At 41.6% G+C, this 15798-nt stretch overlaps 1 protein-coding gene across 2 annotated transcripts in view; it reads right to left on the reverse strand.

The window, feature by feature from the left end:
* Window positions 1-5434: 5434 nt before the first annotated feature.
* LOC146798199 (uncharacterized) overlaps window positions 5435-15798 on the reverse strand; it is a 485077-nt gene continuing 474713 nt past the window's right edge. Inside the window, exons 4-5 of one of the 2 annotated variants that reach the window (XM_085627943.1) lie at window positions 8603-8676; window positions 5435-5577 (exon numbers count right to left, since the gene is read on the reverse strand). In XM_085627943.1, the coding sequence (XP_085484069.1) occupies window positions 5551-5577; window positions 8603-8676 (101 nt within the window). In that variant the 3' untranslated portion in view covers window positions 5435-5550. The remainder of the gene's footprint in view (window positions 5578-8602; window positions 8677-15798) is intronic. The other variant, XR_014969125.1, reaches the window with a different exon arrangement.

The raw sequence follows: 15798 nt of genomic DNA on the forward strand, positions 1-15798 counted from the left end.
TACACCGCAAACCATTACAACACATTCCCCAAAGCAACGCCCCAGTGGAGTTAGTATAGTAAATTGCTTTGTTATGGGAATGCGTTGTAATGGATTGCATTGTAAAGCCCAGCGTTGTAAATGATTTCATGGAGTAAAAAATGCAGGGTAATGGCATGCGTTGTAAACGCCTGTGGAGTAAAGTGTCCTATTCATGCAGTGGTAAAGGGGCCATGATAAATCGAGAGTTCCAGCCACAAAAAACATTTACACAATCTTTAGATTATACCTCTCAGGTAGCTAAATTGAAAGCTTTAATTCTGGCACTAGAGAATACTGATCCTGAATTCCCCACACTCATAGTGTGAGGTTCGTATTACTGTGGCCAGTCTTTTAATGAAAACCTACATTGTTGGCACCCAAATGGATTTCAGAAATTCTAAAGAACACACTATCAAGCATAAATTGCTTTGGGGAAAAGTGGCACATCTTAAAGATTGCTTGTGAAGGGCTCGTGTAATTTATACATTAAGTCATCAGAGTGTTAGAATACATGTTACAGGGAGTTATGGCTGATAAAGCCGCAAAGCGGCAGTTCAGGCTGCTGTTGTAGCTGCAATTACTCATTAACACACAAGGGTGGATAAAGGCAGTATGGTTGCTGTCACTGCTTCACACAATGGCACTTCATTACCTAAAAAATATTCAGCAAAATATTCTAATCTGATTAGTGCTCAAAACATAAATTTTCCTCGCATTCCCAGGGTGGATGATCGAGTGATACCCTACCAGGACCGCAGGCTAAAATTATTCGTAGCTGCTCACAAAGGATTAGTGTCTGCCCATGCAGGTGAGGCAGCCAAAATCTGTTTACTACAGAAACGCTATTGGTGTCATGGTCTGTACAAGCAGACCACACAATTTGTCCTCAGTTGTGACATGTCAGGAAATTAAAAGTTATGCCGCTGCTCGCCCAATGGAGACACCTCTCTCAGTTTCAAACAAACCTCTACAGTGTGTCTAATTGGATTACTGCAGACCTTTGCATTTAGATGGTGCAATTAAATGTACTCTATTGGCCTTTGATTCATGTTCTAGATTTCTATTGACGTGGCTGTACTCGGCTGACACTTGAACTGTTATTAAAGATTTGCAAATCCTTATCGGGACATATGCAGTGGCATCATTCCACCTGGACCAGGGGCCCGCGTTTGCCTCTAAGGCTTACTGGGATACCATGGAAACCCTGGGTGTTGCTGTGCATTATTCTTTCCCCTATCATTCTGAGGAAAATTCGATAGTGGAAAGAAAGAACCGTGACATAAAGCAGTCCTTAACAGCTAGAGTATTAGGTTTAAGTCAAAGTTCGATCCATCACTTGTATGGAGTCCAGAGTGCTTTAAATAATCTGCCTACACAATCCATGGGTGATCATACCCCATATGAGGTACTTTTTGTCATCCATATGTACATTCCAGATCTTGGTAATCCTGGCACAGTGGAGGCAGATACGGCCTTTGACATGAATGAATTTTGTGCTGTCCTACAGGAACTGCAACACTTCTGAGATGAGCACTCAAATGATATTTCCAAATGTACAGCCACTGATGAAGTGAACGAAGCAAACAAAAGGAGATTATGGACGAAGCGCTGAAACTTTCAGACACTCAACCCCAGTTACAGATCTGGGTGGAATCCATCATCATTCTTTAGCTCACTTCGCCACCCCTGTTCAGGCACAGCTATATGCAAATCAGTCTTGACCCTGTCCCTCATGGGAACAGTCCAGACCGAACTGCCAACCCATGTCTTCCCTGGACTGGAAACAAGCATCCCAGGACCAGTTTCAGGGTAACACCACTCATCAGCCAGGCTAGTTTGAATCCAGTGGCAAAGGGAGCAAGGGACCCACGTCAGGGCATACCCTGCAAACTTAGGGCGAACAAAGCAAACACAAGGAGATGATGGACGGAGCACTGAAACTTTTAAGATACTCACCCCAATCACAAATATGGGTTGAATCCATCATCATTGTTTAGCTCACTTCGCCACCCCAGTTCAGACACAGCTACCTGCAAATCAGACTTGACCCTGTGCCTCATGGTAACAGTCCAGACCGAACTGCCAAGCCATGTCTTCCCTGGACCGTAAACAAGCATCCCGGTACCGGTTTTGTGGTAACACCCTTCATCAGCCAGGCTAGCTTGAATTCAGTGGCAAAGTAAGCAAGGGACCCACGTCTGGACATATCTGCCAACTTAGTGCGAACAAAACAAACACAAGGAGATGATGGACGGAGCTCTAAAACTTTCCAGACACTCACCCACAGTCACAGATCTGGGTTGAATCCATCATCATTCTTTAGCTATACGCAAATCAGCCTTGAACCTGTGCCTCATGGGAACAGTCCAGACCGAACTGCCAAGCCATGTCTTCCCTGGACCGGAATCAAGCCTCCCAGGACTGGCTTCGGGGTAACACCCCTCATCAGCCAGGCTAGCTTGAATCCAGTGGCAAAGTGAGCAAGGGACCTACATCTGGGCATACCCTGCCAACTTAGGGCAAACAAAGCATACACAAGCAGATGATGGATGGAGCGCTGAAACCTTTCAGACACTCACCCCCACCCACAGATCTAGGTTGAATCCATCATCATTCTTTAGCTCACTTCTCCACCCCAGTTCAGACACAGCTACATGCAAATCAGACTTGACCCTGTGCCTCATGGGAACAGTCCAGAACGAACTGCTAAGCCATGTCTTCCCGGGACTGGAAACAAGCATCCCAGGACTGGTTTTGGGGTAACACGCCTCATCAACCAGGATAGCTTGAATCCAGGGCAAAGTGAGCAAGGGACCTACGTCTGGGCATACCCTGCCAACTTAGGGCAAACAAAGCATACACAAGCAGATGATGGACGGAGCGCTGAAACGTTTCTGACACTCACCCCAATCACAAAAATGGGTTGAGTCCATCATCATTCTTTAGCTCACTTCGCCACCCCAGTTCAGACACAGCTATATGCAAATCAGTCTTGACCCTGTGTCTCATGGGAACAGTCCAGACTGAACTGCCAAGCTATGTCTTCCCTGGACTGGAAATAAGCATCCCGGGACCGGTTTCGGGGTAACATCCCTCATCAGCCAGGCTAGCTTGAATCCTGTGGTAAAGTGAGCAAGGGACCCATGTCTGGGCATACCCTGCAAACTTAAGGCAAACAAAGCAAACACAAGCAGATGATGGACAGAGCGCTGAAACTTTTCAGACGCTCACCCGCAGTCACAGATCTGGGTTGAATCCATCATCATTCTTTATCTCAATTCGCCACCCCAGTTCCTAGGTGCTAGAATGCTTGTTTTCAGTCCAGGGAGGACCTGGCCTGGCAGTTCGGGCTGGACTGTTCCCATTGGGCACAGGGTCAAGACTGATTTGCATATGGCGGGGTTCAAACTGGAATGGCATGTTGAGCAAAAAAAAGGATGGATTTAGGCCCAGATCTCTGTACTGGGGTGAATGTATAACATTGTTCTGCATTCTGTCCATCAATTGTTGTTTTTGCATTTGTCAACCACGAGTGGGACGGGTATGCCCAGACGTGGGTCCTGTGCTCTCCATGCCATTTGAAGTCAAGCTATCCTGGCTGAAGAGGGGTGAAACCCAAAAACCGATCCTCGGATGCTTGTTTCCAGTCCAGCGAGGACCTGGCCTGGCAGTTCGGGCTGGACTGTTCCCATTGGGCACAGGGTCAAGACTGATTTGCATATGGCTGGGTTCAAACTCGAATGGAATGGTGAGAAAAAAAACGATGGAGTTAGGCCTAGATCTCTGTACTGGGGTGAATGTATGACATTGTTCTGCATTCTGTCCATCAATTGTTGTTTTTGCATTTGTCACCCCCGAGTGGGACGCGTATGCCCAGACGTGGGTCCCGTGCTCTCCATGCCACTGGAGTCAAGCTATACTTGCTGAAGAGGGTTGAAACCCTGAAACTGGTCTTCGGATGCTTGTTTCCAGTCCAGGGAAGACCTGGCCTGGCAGTTTGGGTTGGACTATTCCCATTGGGCACAGTGTCAAGACTGATTTGCATATGGCTGGGTAAGATTACAGACAAGAATGAGTTTAGCCCACACATCGAACACTGGTGTCAGTCCGTGGCATCAAAGGTACCAGAACTGTGATTTTGCCACAGCGTGATGGTTCTAGAAACAAACATTTTGTTCCAGTAGATTTGATCAAGCTACACCATTTGGCCAGTCCTACACAGTAGGCCTTTAGGGCTCATCTGTAGTTACCTTCTTCCTCTCACTACCACACATGAAATCCCCCTACAAGCATTAAATAATACAAATATTGCTTCTGCCTGGTTGGGGTCTTCAGATGCTGAGCTTTTACTTCTTCTTGTTACTACTGCGAATGTGAATTTACAGTTTTCTACTGTTACTCCTAACAAGGAAGTTGTTTATTACCAACCAGCTTTGAAGGAGTCTGCCAGTTGTCTTTTACCAGGTGAGGTCCCAGTTTATGTACAGATTGTCGTTGGTTACTTTGCCAATATTGATGATATTTCTTCAGATTCTTCACCTTCACTTACATCACTTCAGGGTGTATGTTCATTTTTTCTCTGGCTGAAATAGACTTATCCGATTCCTCCATGGTCCTATATTTGGTTTTCCATTTTACTTATTTTCCTATTCATTTGGATTGTTTTTGTTACAGTTTTCTTTTTGCTTCTGAATTGACATTACCTTCTATAACGCTCTGCTGCAGGATTGGTAGCTGAAGTACTGAAGCCTCATTCTTCTTCACATAAAGTGAAAAGAGACCCGTCTCTTGTGAACATTTCTGCATTTCCAGTCTCTGATTGAATTGTTTAGGATAAGGTCCCATTTGATATTTTTGATCCTACAGAAACTTTACATATTCCTTTTATTTAAGGTCGCCATGGAGAAAATAATTACTCCTGGTCCTATGTCTTATAAATGGGGCTTAGAGACTGTTAAGAGCATGTTTTCTGAACTAGAATGTTATTTAGTATTCAAACCTGAAGATTTGCATTTAAATTCTGGTAAATATGGTGAAATGTTTTGTTAGCATCCATATTCTCACCACTATTTACATAGAATTAGTACTCCATGTACAGTTTTGAATTGAACACAATGGGAACATTGCCTTATATTACCAGTGGGCAGTTCAAAAACATATTAGAAAACATTTGCATATTTTTCTTGTCACAACCTTTTCGTAGGCACTGCATTAGTAGCCCACAGAATCTTCAGCGTAAAATCTCTGTCCACCCCCCATAGACCATTTTCAGATGCTCCAAAACAAATTCTATTTTCGTGATGTTTGATCAAGGGCAGGATTGGCTAACCCAAGTGGTTTATTCAAGTTTGGTTATCCATTTATTGATCACTGTCAAAAATATGGTTTGCATTTTCTTTGACTATCTTTCCCCTTCAGATGTTGAGTAGAAAACAGGCAATTTTCTTTAAATAACGCTCACCCAGCAGCGTTTCCCCTTGGTGGCATGCTTCATCACTGGGTTCTTCCCATTCCGCTACGACCAACGGGTTACATGGAAGCACTTATTGTTGTATTCTATGTAGGATGACAAGACAAATAGGAGTGGGGCATTTTTATTATACATGGAAAACCAAAACTAAACATACATGGCTAGTAGGAAAACACATTTTTTGTGCCTCTATCTGCTATGATTAAAAATTAGAGAGAAAAAGGAGAAACTAATGGACTTATGTTCCTGAATTTCTGTAGTCTACATGTTTCAAACCCTACCCAAGTCTTTTCTTCAGGACCAAACAATACTCCCTGATCCCACTCCTGTCAAATACTCAATTTTGAGTGCACTGTACTCTAGAAAAAATGAAAAGAAAGAAATCCATATACATACAGTACCAAATTGGTAATATGCCTGTAAGATTTGTTAAAAAACAAAATTAGGCTTCATGAGTTCAACCATGGGGAAGGGATGCCTTTAGTCCCACTTACACCAACATTACTCCCTTGCTCCAGGAAAGTAGCCCTATTTTTTAATTTTTCATTAAACACTCTATCAGAGTGAACGTGTTTTCAAGCCCTCTACCGAATCCAGCTTTATTTTTATTTTATTCCCCCCACTCCCTGTTGTTTATCTCCACCCCTTGAGGTCCTTAAAATTTTAGGTTTTTACATTTATTGGACAGCCTCTGGATCCCATGTGCTGATGGATTGTGTCACTTGCTGCATTAGGGCAGTTCAATATGATCTTTTTATTTACTGCAGCAAGTGGCGTCTGCCTTAAAAAATTGTCGCAGGGATTCTGCTGGTAAGCAAAACTGTGCCTTGGGGTGACAAGATATCAGAATGTAAGGACTGTGTCTCTCCATCATGTCAGTACCTGGCAGCCCAAATCAGGACTAGCTCGCAGTGCTTTACCTGAACTCATAATCTTCCCAGAGTAACAGGTGACTTTGGTAAACCTACAGCACACACCTCTTGTCCCCAAGGTAACCATGGAAACAGATGATTGCCTTTCATATCTTACTCATGCATGCTCTTAGTAAACAAAGGAAAGAAACAATGAAAGTTTACAATACATTTATTGAAACTATTGTAGTCTATTATCAAGCAGATGTGCTGCCAAAAGTCGATAAACACAATTAAGCAAAGTAATCAACATTACTAGCAGACTGTATACAATAAACAATCCAACCATGGCAAATTATCTATCTGTCTAGGCCTGTTCTTGCTGTGTAAGCAAAGGGATATGTTAGTGATCTCTGCGAATAGTATCAGATCCCATACCTGGCGTGCGTTTGTTCCAGGATAGGTCTCTCTGCCGGAATTCTCCTCCCTGCCCACAAAGGGACAAAACACAGTTTAAATGATAAAACTGCTGTGTTAGAAAAGCTGCAGCTGGTCTACCATGTTTTGTCAAAAATGTGAGGAGCTGTTGCTGACCGAGCAGAAAATAGTACAACATAGTGTTATGTATTCTAAACGTCCGTGTATAAAATGTGCAGGCGGAATTCCAAGAATAGTCACAGAATTTATTTATGTAGAAGAGGTTGATGGTTTCAAAGGTTGGACCCAGGAAGCTACTCGCTGTCCTGTACGCTGACGATTGTGTTTTAATTGCAGAACCATTTAAATAGGTTCCATCTTTTCATGAATGGTTTGGGCTTAAAGACAAACACCCTAAGTCTCATGTTATGGTCATAGGGAAGACCAGTACTGCTCTAAAGTCTCAATATAACAATGGTGAGAAACTGTAATGTGCGCCCTACTTTTCATACCTTGGTGTCACCTTTGATAATAAATGTACATGGCTTTATCTGATTTAGACCAGGAAACAAATACTCGTTCCAAGGCAGTTTTAAGATTTGTGAGGAAGCTGGCCAATAAACCCCTAGCTGCCATGACTAATATATATCCCACACTGTCATGCCATGGTGACTCATGTAGAAGGGTTTTGAGATTACTGTAATGTGGATGTCCTTCAGGTGACCGAAGATAACATTTTAAGAAGACTTTTGTCTGTCCCAAATAGCCTCCCCATTTATCTCTGTCATGCAGATCTTGGACTTGTACCATTAATAGATCATGTCAAAATAGCACCCTTAATGCTCTGGAGATCAATATAGGTTAAAAAAGAAATTGTGCTTACTCAGGCTTTAATCAATGTTTGTAAGTCTTTAGATGCAGCACAGAACCTCCCTTGGCTATCTTATGTAAAGGAACCTTTTGCACTGTTGGGGAGAGACAACTGTCATCATAACCCACTTCTAATTGCATTCATCCCAAAATTACAACTCAAAAATTATTTATTTTGCCATATGTGCCCATCAAACGCCAATGAATGAGTCTAAAAAGAAGCAGTAATCAAATGCATACCTCTTGTTACTACTTTGAACATGGAACCATATTTGATGTTTCCCCTTTCCCACTCACAAAGATTTAATTTAACTAGATTTAGATTTGGCATAGCTGATTTTTATCCTAGAGTTTGGTGCAGCTGCGAAGGCACTATGCCACCTCCGCTGCTCCAAACCCTTGCAAGGACCACTCGTAATACGGTCGGCAGGCCTTTGCCTTTTCCATGGTGGTGCCTGGAAAACAGGCATCAGAATATGAACGGCAAAAAAGTTCCAGCATGGCATGGACGGTGACATGCTAGAAAGTTGTGGGGATATGGACAGGGAGGCACATGCTGTGCCCACCTTCTTGAATCCCCATGGCAGGGGGGCACATGGGGGCCATGTAGGTTTCCCTTTGTTTCTCCACTGCCAGCCTTTTCATGGTGGGGCTCCCACCATTAAATGCTAGTGGTGGCCAAAATCGTAATATGCTAAGAGGGACTGAGTTATATTGCTGTCAGTCTTCCCTGCATGTGTGCGGAAGAGAAATCCTCAGGATCGGAACGATGCACTAATTGGTCTACCTTTAGAGACCCCCAATTCTGTATATTGAAAGTATCAGAGTGTTAGGGTGTTTGAGCAGGGGAAAGGGATTAGGAAGGGAACAGCGGGGAAAGAGCAATAACACCTGAAAAGAAGAAAAGAATAATTGCCAACAGGAATTGTGACTACTCTCATAAAGTCTCACTAAAGAATGGAAACTCCATTACCTCAAAACAAGCGTTGCTCATTTCTTCCATACAGTGAATAACTTTCGAATCTACGTTCCTCATTCCTTCAAAACCTGAGAATAGAGAGGTATAAAACAATGAAGTCATTCACTCATGACCTTTTATACATGCCAAAGTGAAAGGTGAAACTATATGGACTCAGAAGCCTTCAAAATAAATAATAAACTGCTCTTCTGAGAGATAATCAGCCAACAAATGTTTTGTCTTTTGAAAAATTGCGAAACATTTTTTTCTTTAGAAAATGTAGGAATCCTTAGGATACATGCTCCCTAGAATCAAATAGGCTATTGATTCTTTAAGGTAAATGTCAATGACCAAAAGAAAAGAAAAAGAAAACGATTCCAGGTCCACATAACCATAACAGCATAGGGGTAAGTATTGCTAGTCTTATTCCTACCGCGACTCAGCATGAACCCATGAAACGACTGATGCTTATCCCAAAAGCAAGCATCACTATTCTGTAATATTGTTGCAGTCTATGAAGGGACTTTGTAAGCCTTTTTCTTTGATGCAATCCACAGAGTGCTTAGCAATCCGGCGCTCTCTTCGTTCATCTGAAGAATAACGTGAGGCACTAATGAGATCGTTCGTCTCACTAGTAATAACTTTGAACCCTCCTCAGTGTTCTGTCCCATGGAGGTTTGTAAACGATACGTGGTACCAGAATCCACAAGGTGCAAAAGACGGAGAAAGGAAAATCCTCTGGACGGCGGTAAAAACGTCTTGTGCAGTTCCGCATCTAAGATCAAATGATTAGGAATTACGCACGCTCACCGACATTCAACATCATTTTTAGTTCTCGCTGAGTCAGCGCTTATGCGCTGCTCGGAGAGACATTTAGTAGGTGAGTTTTCAAAGTGCTGCTGGCTGGCCTAGCGCTTGCGTTCATGCAAGCGTGCAAGCGCACAGCCTGCCGCCAGCAGTCTTTCACGGGTCATTAGAACCGTGATGACTTTCACTTTCGCAAAAGTAAAGAAATAGAAAAAAACATCTATTTCTTTACTTTTGCTATAATCACGGAACCCGCGCTTTCTTTTAATGTTCAAAGTAAAGCGCCGGTGCCTTGATGCTTGTTTAAATATGAGCGCGAGGCGCGCGCGCGGCCAATGCTTGTTCACAAATGCTACAATTACCACCCTTAGATCCTATCTTTTTTTACATGTGGGTTTTCAAATTAAATTGCACACGTGAATACGCTCTTCATTTTGCATTAAACAATTAACTTCTATGGAAGCAAGGGCTTAACACCTTAAACCCTAACTGCCCGAGGATACGTTCGAGTTAGCTTGTTTTAAAAAAACACAATTTTACTGAGGGAAACACAATGGGCAAGGCATATTCTCATTATCCTGTCTTAATGAAAACGCGCAGAATTAGTCATGTGCTGCTTGCTATGTGTTGCATTGTTTACCTAAGGTTTGCTCTGCTTCAAGGTCTGATGTTCTGGCCTTGGAATGCACACACTAACTCTGTGGTAATTACTTCAGTCACCTTTTCTTCTGCTACTACTGCCAGTGCTGCCTCTTGGTGTCTGTTCCAGGATCTCTTTAGTGCACTGCTTCATATCATGCAAGCACTTATTCAATTCATACACAGTGCTCTTTATGGATGTCAGCGCATTTATCTCCCCAGTGTGTTGTTACACCGGCCAGCTTCTTTTGTCAGGAGATGATTTTAATGTGGAAAATACTTTTCCTGATGTTTTGTTGTCTCACTTTTGGGGATTTTAACTCCCTCAATAATACATTTCGCTTATCTCTTTCTTAAATCGCTAGTCTGATGTTCTTGGCTCCTGGGTTTTCTTGTTCCGTGTTTTATCGGTCAGCCACATTTGTGTGTTTTGGCCACTTCCAGCCTTCCATGCAATTTTGCACTTTTCCTGCAGGTGACGCCGTTGCTGAGTCGTCATTGCCACATGCTGCAGACCACATTTGGTGCTGCGCAGCAACGAAAGTCTGATTTCCAAGCAATAAATACAACGCTGCTGCTATTGACGAGTAGAGTGTGAGAATCGAGACTGGATGATAGGAAGTCTGGCAGGGGTCATTCGAGTTTTACTGTCGGGTAACTCGAGTTTCTATTTATGTTTACTACTGTAATCGTGGCACAAAGGTTCACCTGACGCAATTTACTGCCTCTGCCAGTCCAAAAGCAAATAAATTGTGCAACCTCCTCCACATTTTTTTCAGAAAGTTCACGGCAAGAACAGCAACAAGCATTGGCATAGCCAATAGGTCTCACCTTTGGGACCTTATAAGTGTTTAGCCATGCAACAGTTGATGTTGTTGCACCAAGGATATTGTGCTGCATAGCTAAATACTTATAAGGTCCCAAAGGCGAGACCTATTGGCTATGCCAATGCTTGTTTTTTAAAGCCAGGAGTCAACGCATCAGAACTACAAGAACCCCATTGCCTCATGGAAGTTGCAGTTCATATAACCATAAGGACAGGAATTGAACATGGGAAACTGTTGCAGTTGTGTAATTTATTCCTAATTAGCAACCACTGTCTGACCTCCGCCTAACATGAAGGCGCCTTGATTCTGATTCCTGACAGTTGTGTTGTGGTGCAACTGCACCACCGCCAGGGAATGACTGTTCCACTGGTTCACCACTGATTCGACTTTGAAAGTTGTAATCAGCAAAACGGTTGACCGCCACCCCCTGCGAGTCTGGCAATTGCAAGACCGGCAGACTCGTAATCAGGCCTTCAGACTTTTGTCCTTGTTATACATTAATGGCTCCCTCTCTTTTACACATTTTATTTTTCTGTAAACTATAAACTGTACCTTGAAAACAATGTTTGAATCCTTTATTGCAGCATGTGAATGTTAGAAGTTGTAGACAGCCCTGTGTTATCAACAGCTGCTCCAGACAGAGTTTATTTGCCAGATAGTCTACAAATTTTTGAGTTCAAAATGTTTTATTAAATTTTGCCATAATAATGAACAAATGCAGACAATACAGAAAAAATTTATCATAAGCGAAAATACCTATATAAAATAAGAAATTTCTAAAAGCAACTCTAAATACAATAGTTAAAGAAGTATAAATACTACAAATTTTTATTAGCTGCTACCCCTCTGAGAAAGCTTGTGGGAAAATAAACAATTGCATTTCGTATTCGTTGTAGTTAGAGCTACATAATAGGGACAAGCTACATCTTCTGTACTCTCCCTTAGGTGCTTGCAACCGCATTAAGCTCTTTCACTGCACATTTGTTCTGCTATACTGTGGTTTAGTCTGAAATATACCTCTATGGTGCTCTTCTTCTACTAGTTGATAAAATTGTAATATATATTACTGTATTACGACATGATAAGCTGATTCTTGTTGTTTTGATGTTTAACTGATTTTTCTACCATGACAATAATTACTTTGCTACTTTAATTCCTTGTGGTTTTTATTGATTTTAACATATATTTGAATGTATGCTTTTATGGTTCTACTTTTTGTATACCAGATAAAGATTATCTGATCTAAAACCATTGAATAACAAAACATCATGCAACGCATATTTCTATAATAATGTCACAAAAACCAAAAGTATTATGTGCGGCTGTGCAAGCAAGCAGAAGCAGCCTAAAACATCTAATATGCTAAACTAAGTGAGAACCAAAGTGGGCCCAGAATAGACATTACTATAAAAGGTGCAGGTGTCGTTCAGTAGGAGCAGGCATACCATATGGTGAAAGCACATACTCACTGAATGATGCGGGATGAGTAGCATCACGATGCATTTGCACTATATGTCTGGTGCCATGACACATTTTTAATATATTTTTGTTTTTGCCAATTCTTTGCTAATGCTTGTATGTTACAGTCTACATACCTAGGTTTATCCCAAGAACTGGGTAGACCCAGTGTTTGTTTTCAGTCTCGTGAAAACGGGATGGACGTGGATTGGCCTTTATGATTTTTGGCAGTTTATAATTTCGATGCATGTCAATTGCAGAAGTTAAAGTGTATATAAGTAACTGCGAAATCTTTTTCATTGTGATCACTGCAGAATACTTAGCACTACGTTTGTCAGACAAGATCATGCAATGGCACCAGCATGCATGCCAAAGTGGATGTGGTTGGGCTTTAGTGAAAAAACTGTCTTTTGAAACTTTTACAGACTTACTGGGTGAATTGGTGAATAGAGAACATAAAATCCGATGTACACCTTTTCTACAGTATGTTCAGAGTGGGCAAGACATCATTCAGTGCTTTCTGCAGGAAGCTATTTACTGCAACTGGAGTGACAAACAGAGCATAATGCATTACTTGTAGTGTCAATGGTTATACTGCAGTTATTCAGTGGATAATTTTTGTTGTTAGTTTACTTGGCAAACACAAGGAGATGATGGAGGGAGCGCCAAAACTTTTCAGACACTCACTTCCAGTCACAGATTTGGCCACCCCAGTACAGACTCAGCTATATGTAAATCAGTCTTGATCCTGTGCCTCAATGGAGCAGTCCAGCCCAAACTGCCAAGCTAGGTCTTCCCTGTATCAAAAACAAGCATCCTGGGACCGGTTTCGGGGTAACACCCCTCATCAGCCAGGCTATCTTGAATCCAGTGGCAAAGTGAGCAAGGGACCCATGTCTGGGCATACCCTGCCAACTTAGGGCGAACAAAGCAAACACAAGGAGATGATGGACGGAGCGCCAAAACTTTTCAGACACTCACCCCCAGTCACAGATCTGGGTTGAACCCATCATCGTTCTTTAGCTCACTTCGCCACCCCAGTTTAGCCCCAGCAATATGCAAATCCAAAAGCAGGTTTCTTTTAAATGCATCCCATTTTCTATAAAGGAAAACGGGATGCATTTAAAAAAGAAAAATGAAACAGTTCTGTATCATTTTTTTTTAATAGTAGGCAGTGGTCTCCTGGGGATCCCTTCCCGTTTGCGAGTGACTTACCACTTATTTGAGGTAGGTGGTAAACTGCGTTTGTTTTGCGACCGCAATTGCAGTTAAAAAACAATCGTACATAGAAGTGCAACTCGCTATTAGGAAGGGACGCCTTGGGCATCCCCCTTCCTAATAGTGAGTCGCAAAATCTATTTTTGCTGGTCAGTAATAGGTTACAGACTCACAAAATAGTGTTTGTATATTGCACAAACCTATTTTGCGGTCACAAACGGGATGATTTCCTGTTTGCGACTGCAAAAAAACGGTCATACATCTGGCCTTAAAACTACAAAAAACAGTGCAAATTACGTGCGCATATAGACAACTTCAATCATGCATACACAATCAGGGGACTTACCCTCTTGCAGGGTTTTTTAATGCTCTATGTCCACAAATGGGGTTTTCCCTGTAATCACACACGGAACATATTGGAACAAGAGTCTTATAACAGGATAATACAGTAGATTCACATGATGAGCCAAATTAATTTTGTAGCCCACTCTCTTGTTTCAATATAAGTTTACGTAGGTTGTTGTTTTACATACATGGAAGAATGCCCATCCTAATTCAATTCAATATGCTTTATTCGATTTCTTACAAAAACATCATAAAAGCAGGTACAATAAAATATTTGTATTTGTCATTAATATTTCATAGTCAATAAAACACAAATATTTACAATATTGTTATACAAATATCCAAACAAGGTACCGATCTTTTTTACAGCACCTAAAAATAGTCATTGTTATAATTTATAATATGATAGTTTATCTGCATCTGATTACATTCTTTAAAAAGCAAGCTATAGACCTAGTAAGATCTTCATTATTTAAGGATTGCAAAAATAAAAAGGCAGGGCGGCATTGTCTAAAACCTAGTAGCTTTAAGATTGGCAAGATCCACCTCTTTCTTTGTACTACATAAAATTTACAGAAAAGGACTGCATGTATTATGGACTGTGCTGACACATCAGCACATGGACATTAACTTAACATTTATGACCAATCGGTCATTTCAGGAAAAGTTATTAATCAATGGAAGATACCATTACCAAACCTAAAACGATTCAGGACGGATCTATCCGGTAAACCTTCAATGTTTTTAAGATACGGCTGAATGCCGTACGTGGTCATCATCAATTGATTGGACTGGACTGTTGGCTTCGCTGTTTCTGTTGAGAATCTATTTATCTCTAAAAGAGTCATACACTCTCTTTTGAGATCTTTTCTACTGACAGAAAGTGTAGAGCTTGGATCCTCATAATATTCCTGATGTTCCAAATCGTTCATAAAATCTTTTATATATTTCAGCCATGGGATGTCAACAGCCCGATCGAGCTTAGTACAATCTCTTATAATGTCCCTGTTAAAATTGGTTTTCGTGGTGGTCCAAATCCTATGCCACAAAAGAACTGGTTGTATTTTTATTAAGTCTGTTACATAGTGTATCCCCACCACTGCGTGACATGTATAAGTGGAAGAACTGCCTGGGACAGCCAAAAGAAATCTTAAAAAGGCATTCTCCACCAACTGTAGCGGCTGGGTATCAGAATAGCCCCATACACCAGCGCCATATATAGCGGTAGGGACACATTTTGCCCTGTATATGCTTAACAACTATTCAGGAGGTCTTTTTTCAAATTTTCTTGCAAAATTCGCTAGGACGGGCGTGGATTTGAATGCCCATCTAAATGGACGAGACTGAAATGCGCCCAAAATGTTTTATCGGTTAAAAGTTGAATAATAAACACAGAGGAACCTCTACTGTGTGTCACGACTTTAGCGACACAATGTAAAAGCAAACCCTTTGGTCCCAAATAAGGATCGTTTCAAATACACTGATGCCGCCTTTGAAATTTTGTCAACATAATAGGTATATATATTAAAAAGGAGGGGACACACTTACTTCGTCAAGGAGTAAATGTTGGCAGCCAAACGTAGTCATCCTCCATTCTGCCATAATACGGGTGCTGTATGCCAAACGGAGCGGCAATTTAAGCGTGTTGCTGTGCTGAGGTGTCCATTTGCATGGACGTGTTCACAATTACGTATTGCATAGGCAACAGGGATATGTAGTCCAAAGCACCGTGAATGCCAAATTCTTAGAAGAATTAATTTAGAAGATGGCTACATTTGCAGATAGATTGTGTATGAGGACATCATTCAAATCTGTTGGAAGCATTTAAATCTACCATTTAAGGGCATAAAAAAGATAAGCGCTTCAATGGAACGTGCCATTGATTGCCTGATTGGGAAAGAGCCTCAAATGTGAAGT

The sequence above is a fragment of the Triturus cristatus genome, chromosome 9 (genome assembly GCF_964204655.1).
Source record: "Triturus cristatus chromosome 9, aTriCri1.1, whole genome shotgun sequence".
In the NCBI taxonomy this organism is placed as follows: Eukaryota; Metazoa; Chordata; class Amphibia; order Caudata; family Salamandridae; genus Triturus; species Triturus cristatus.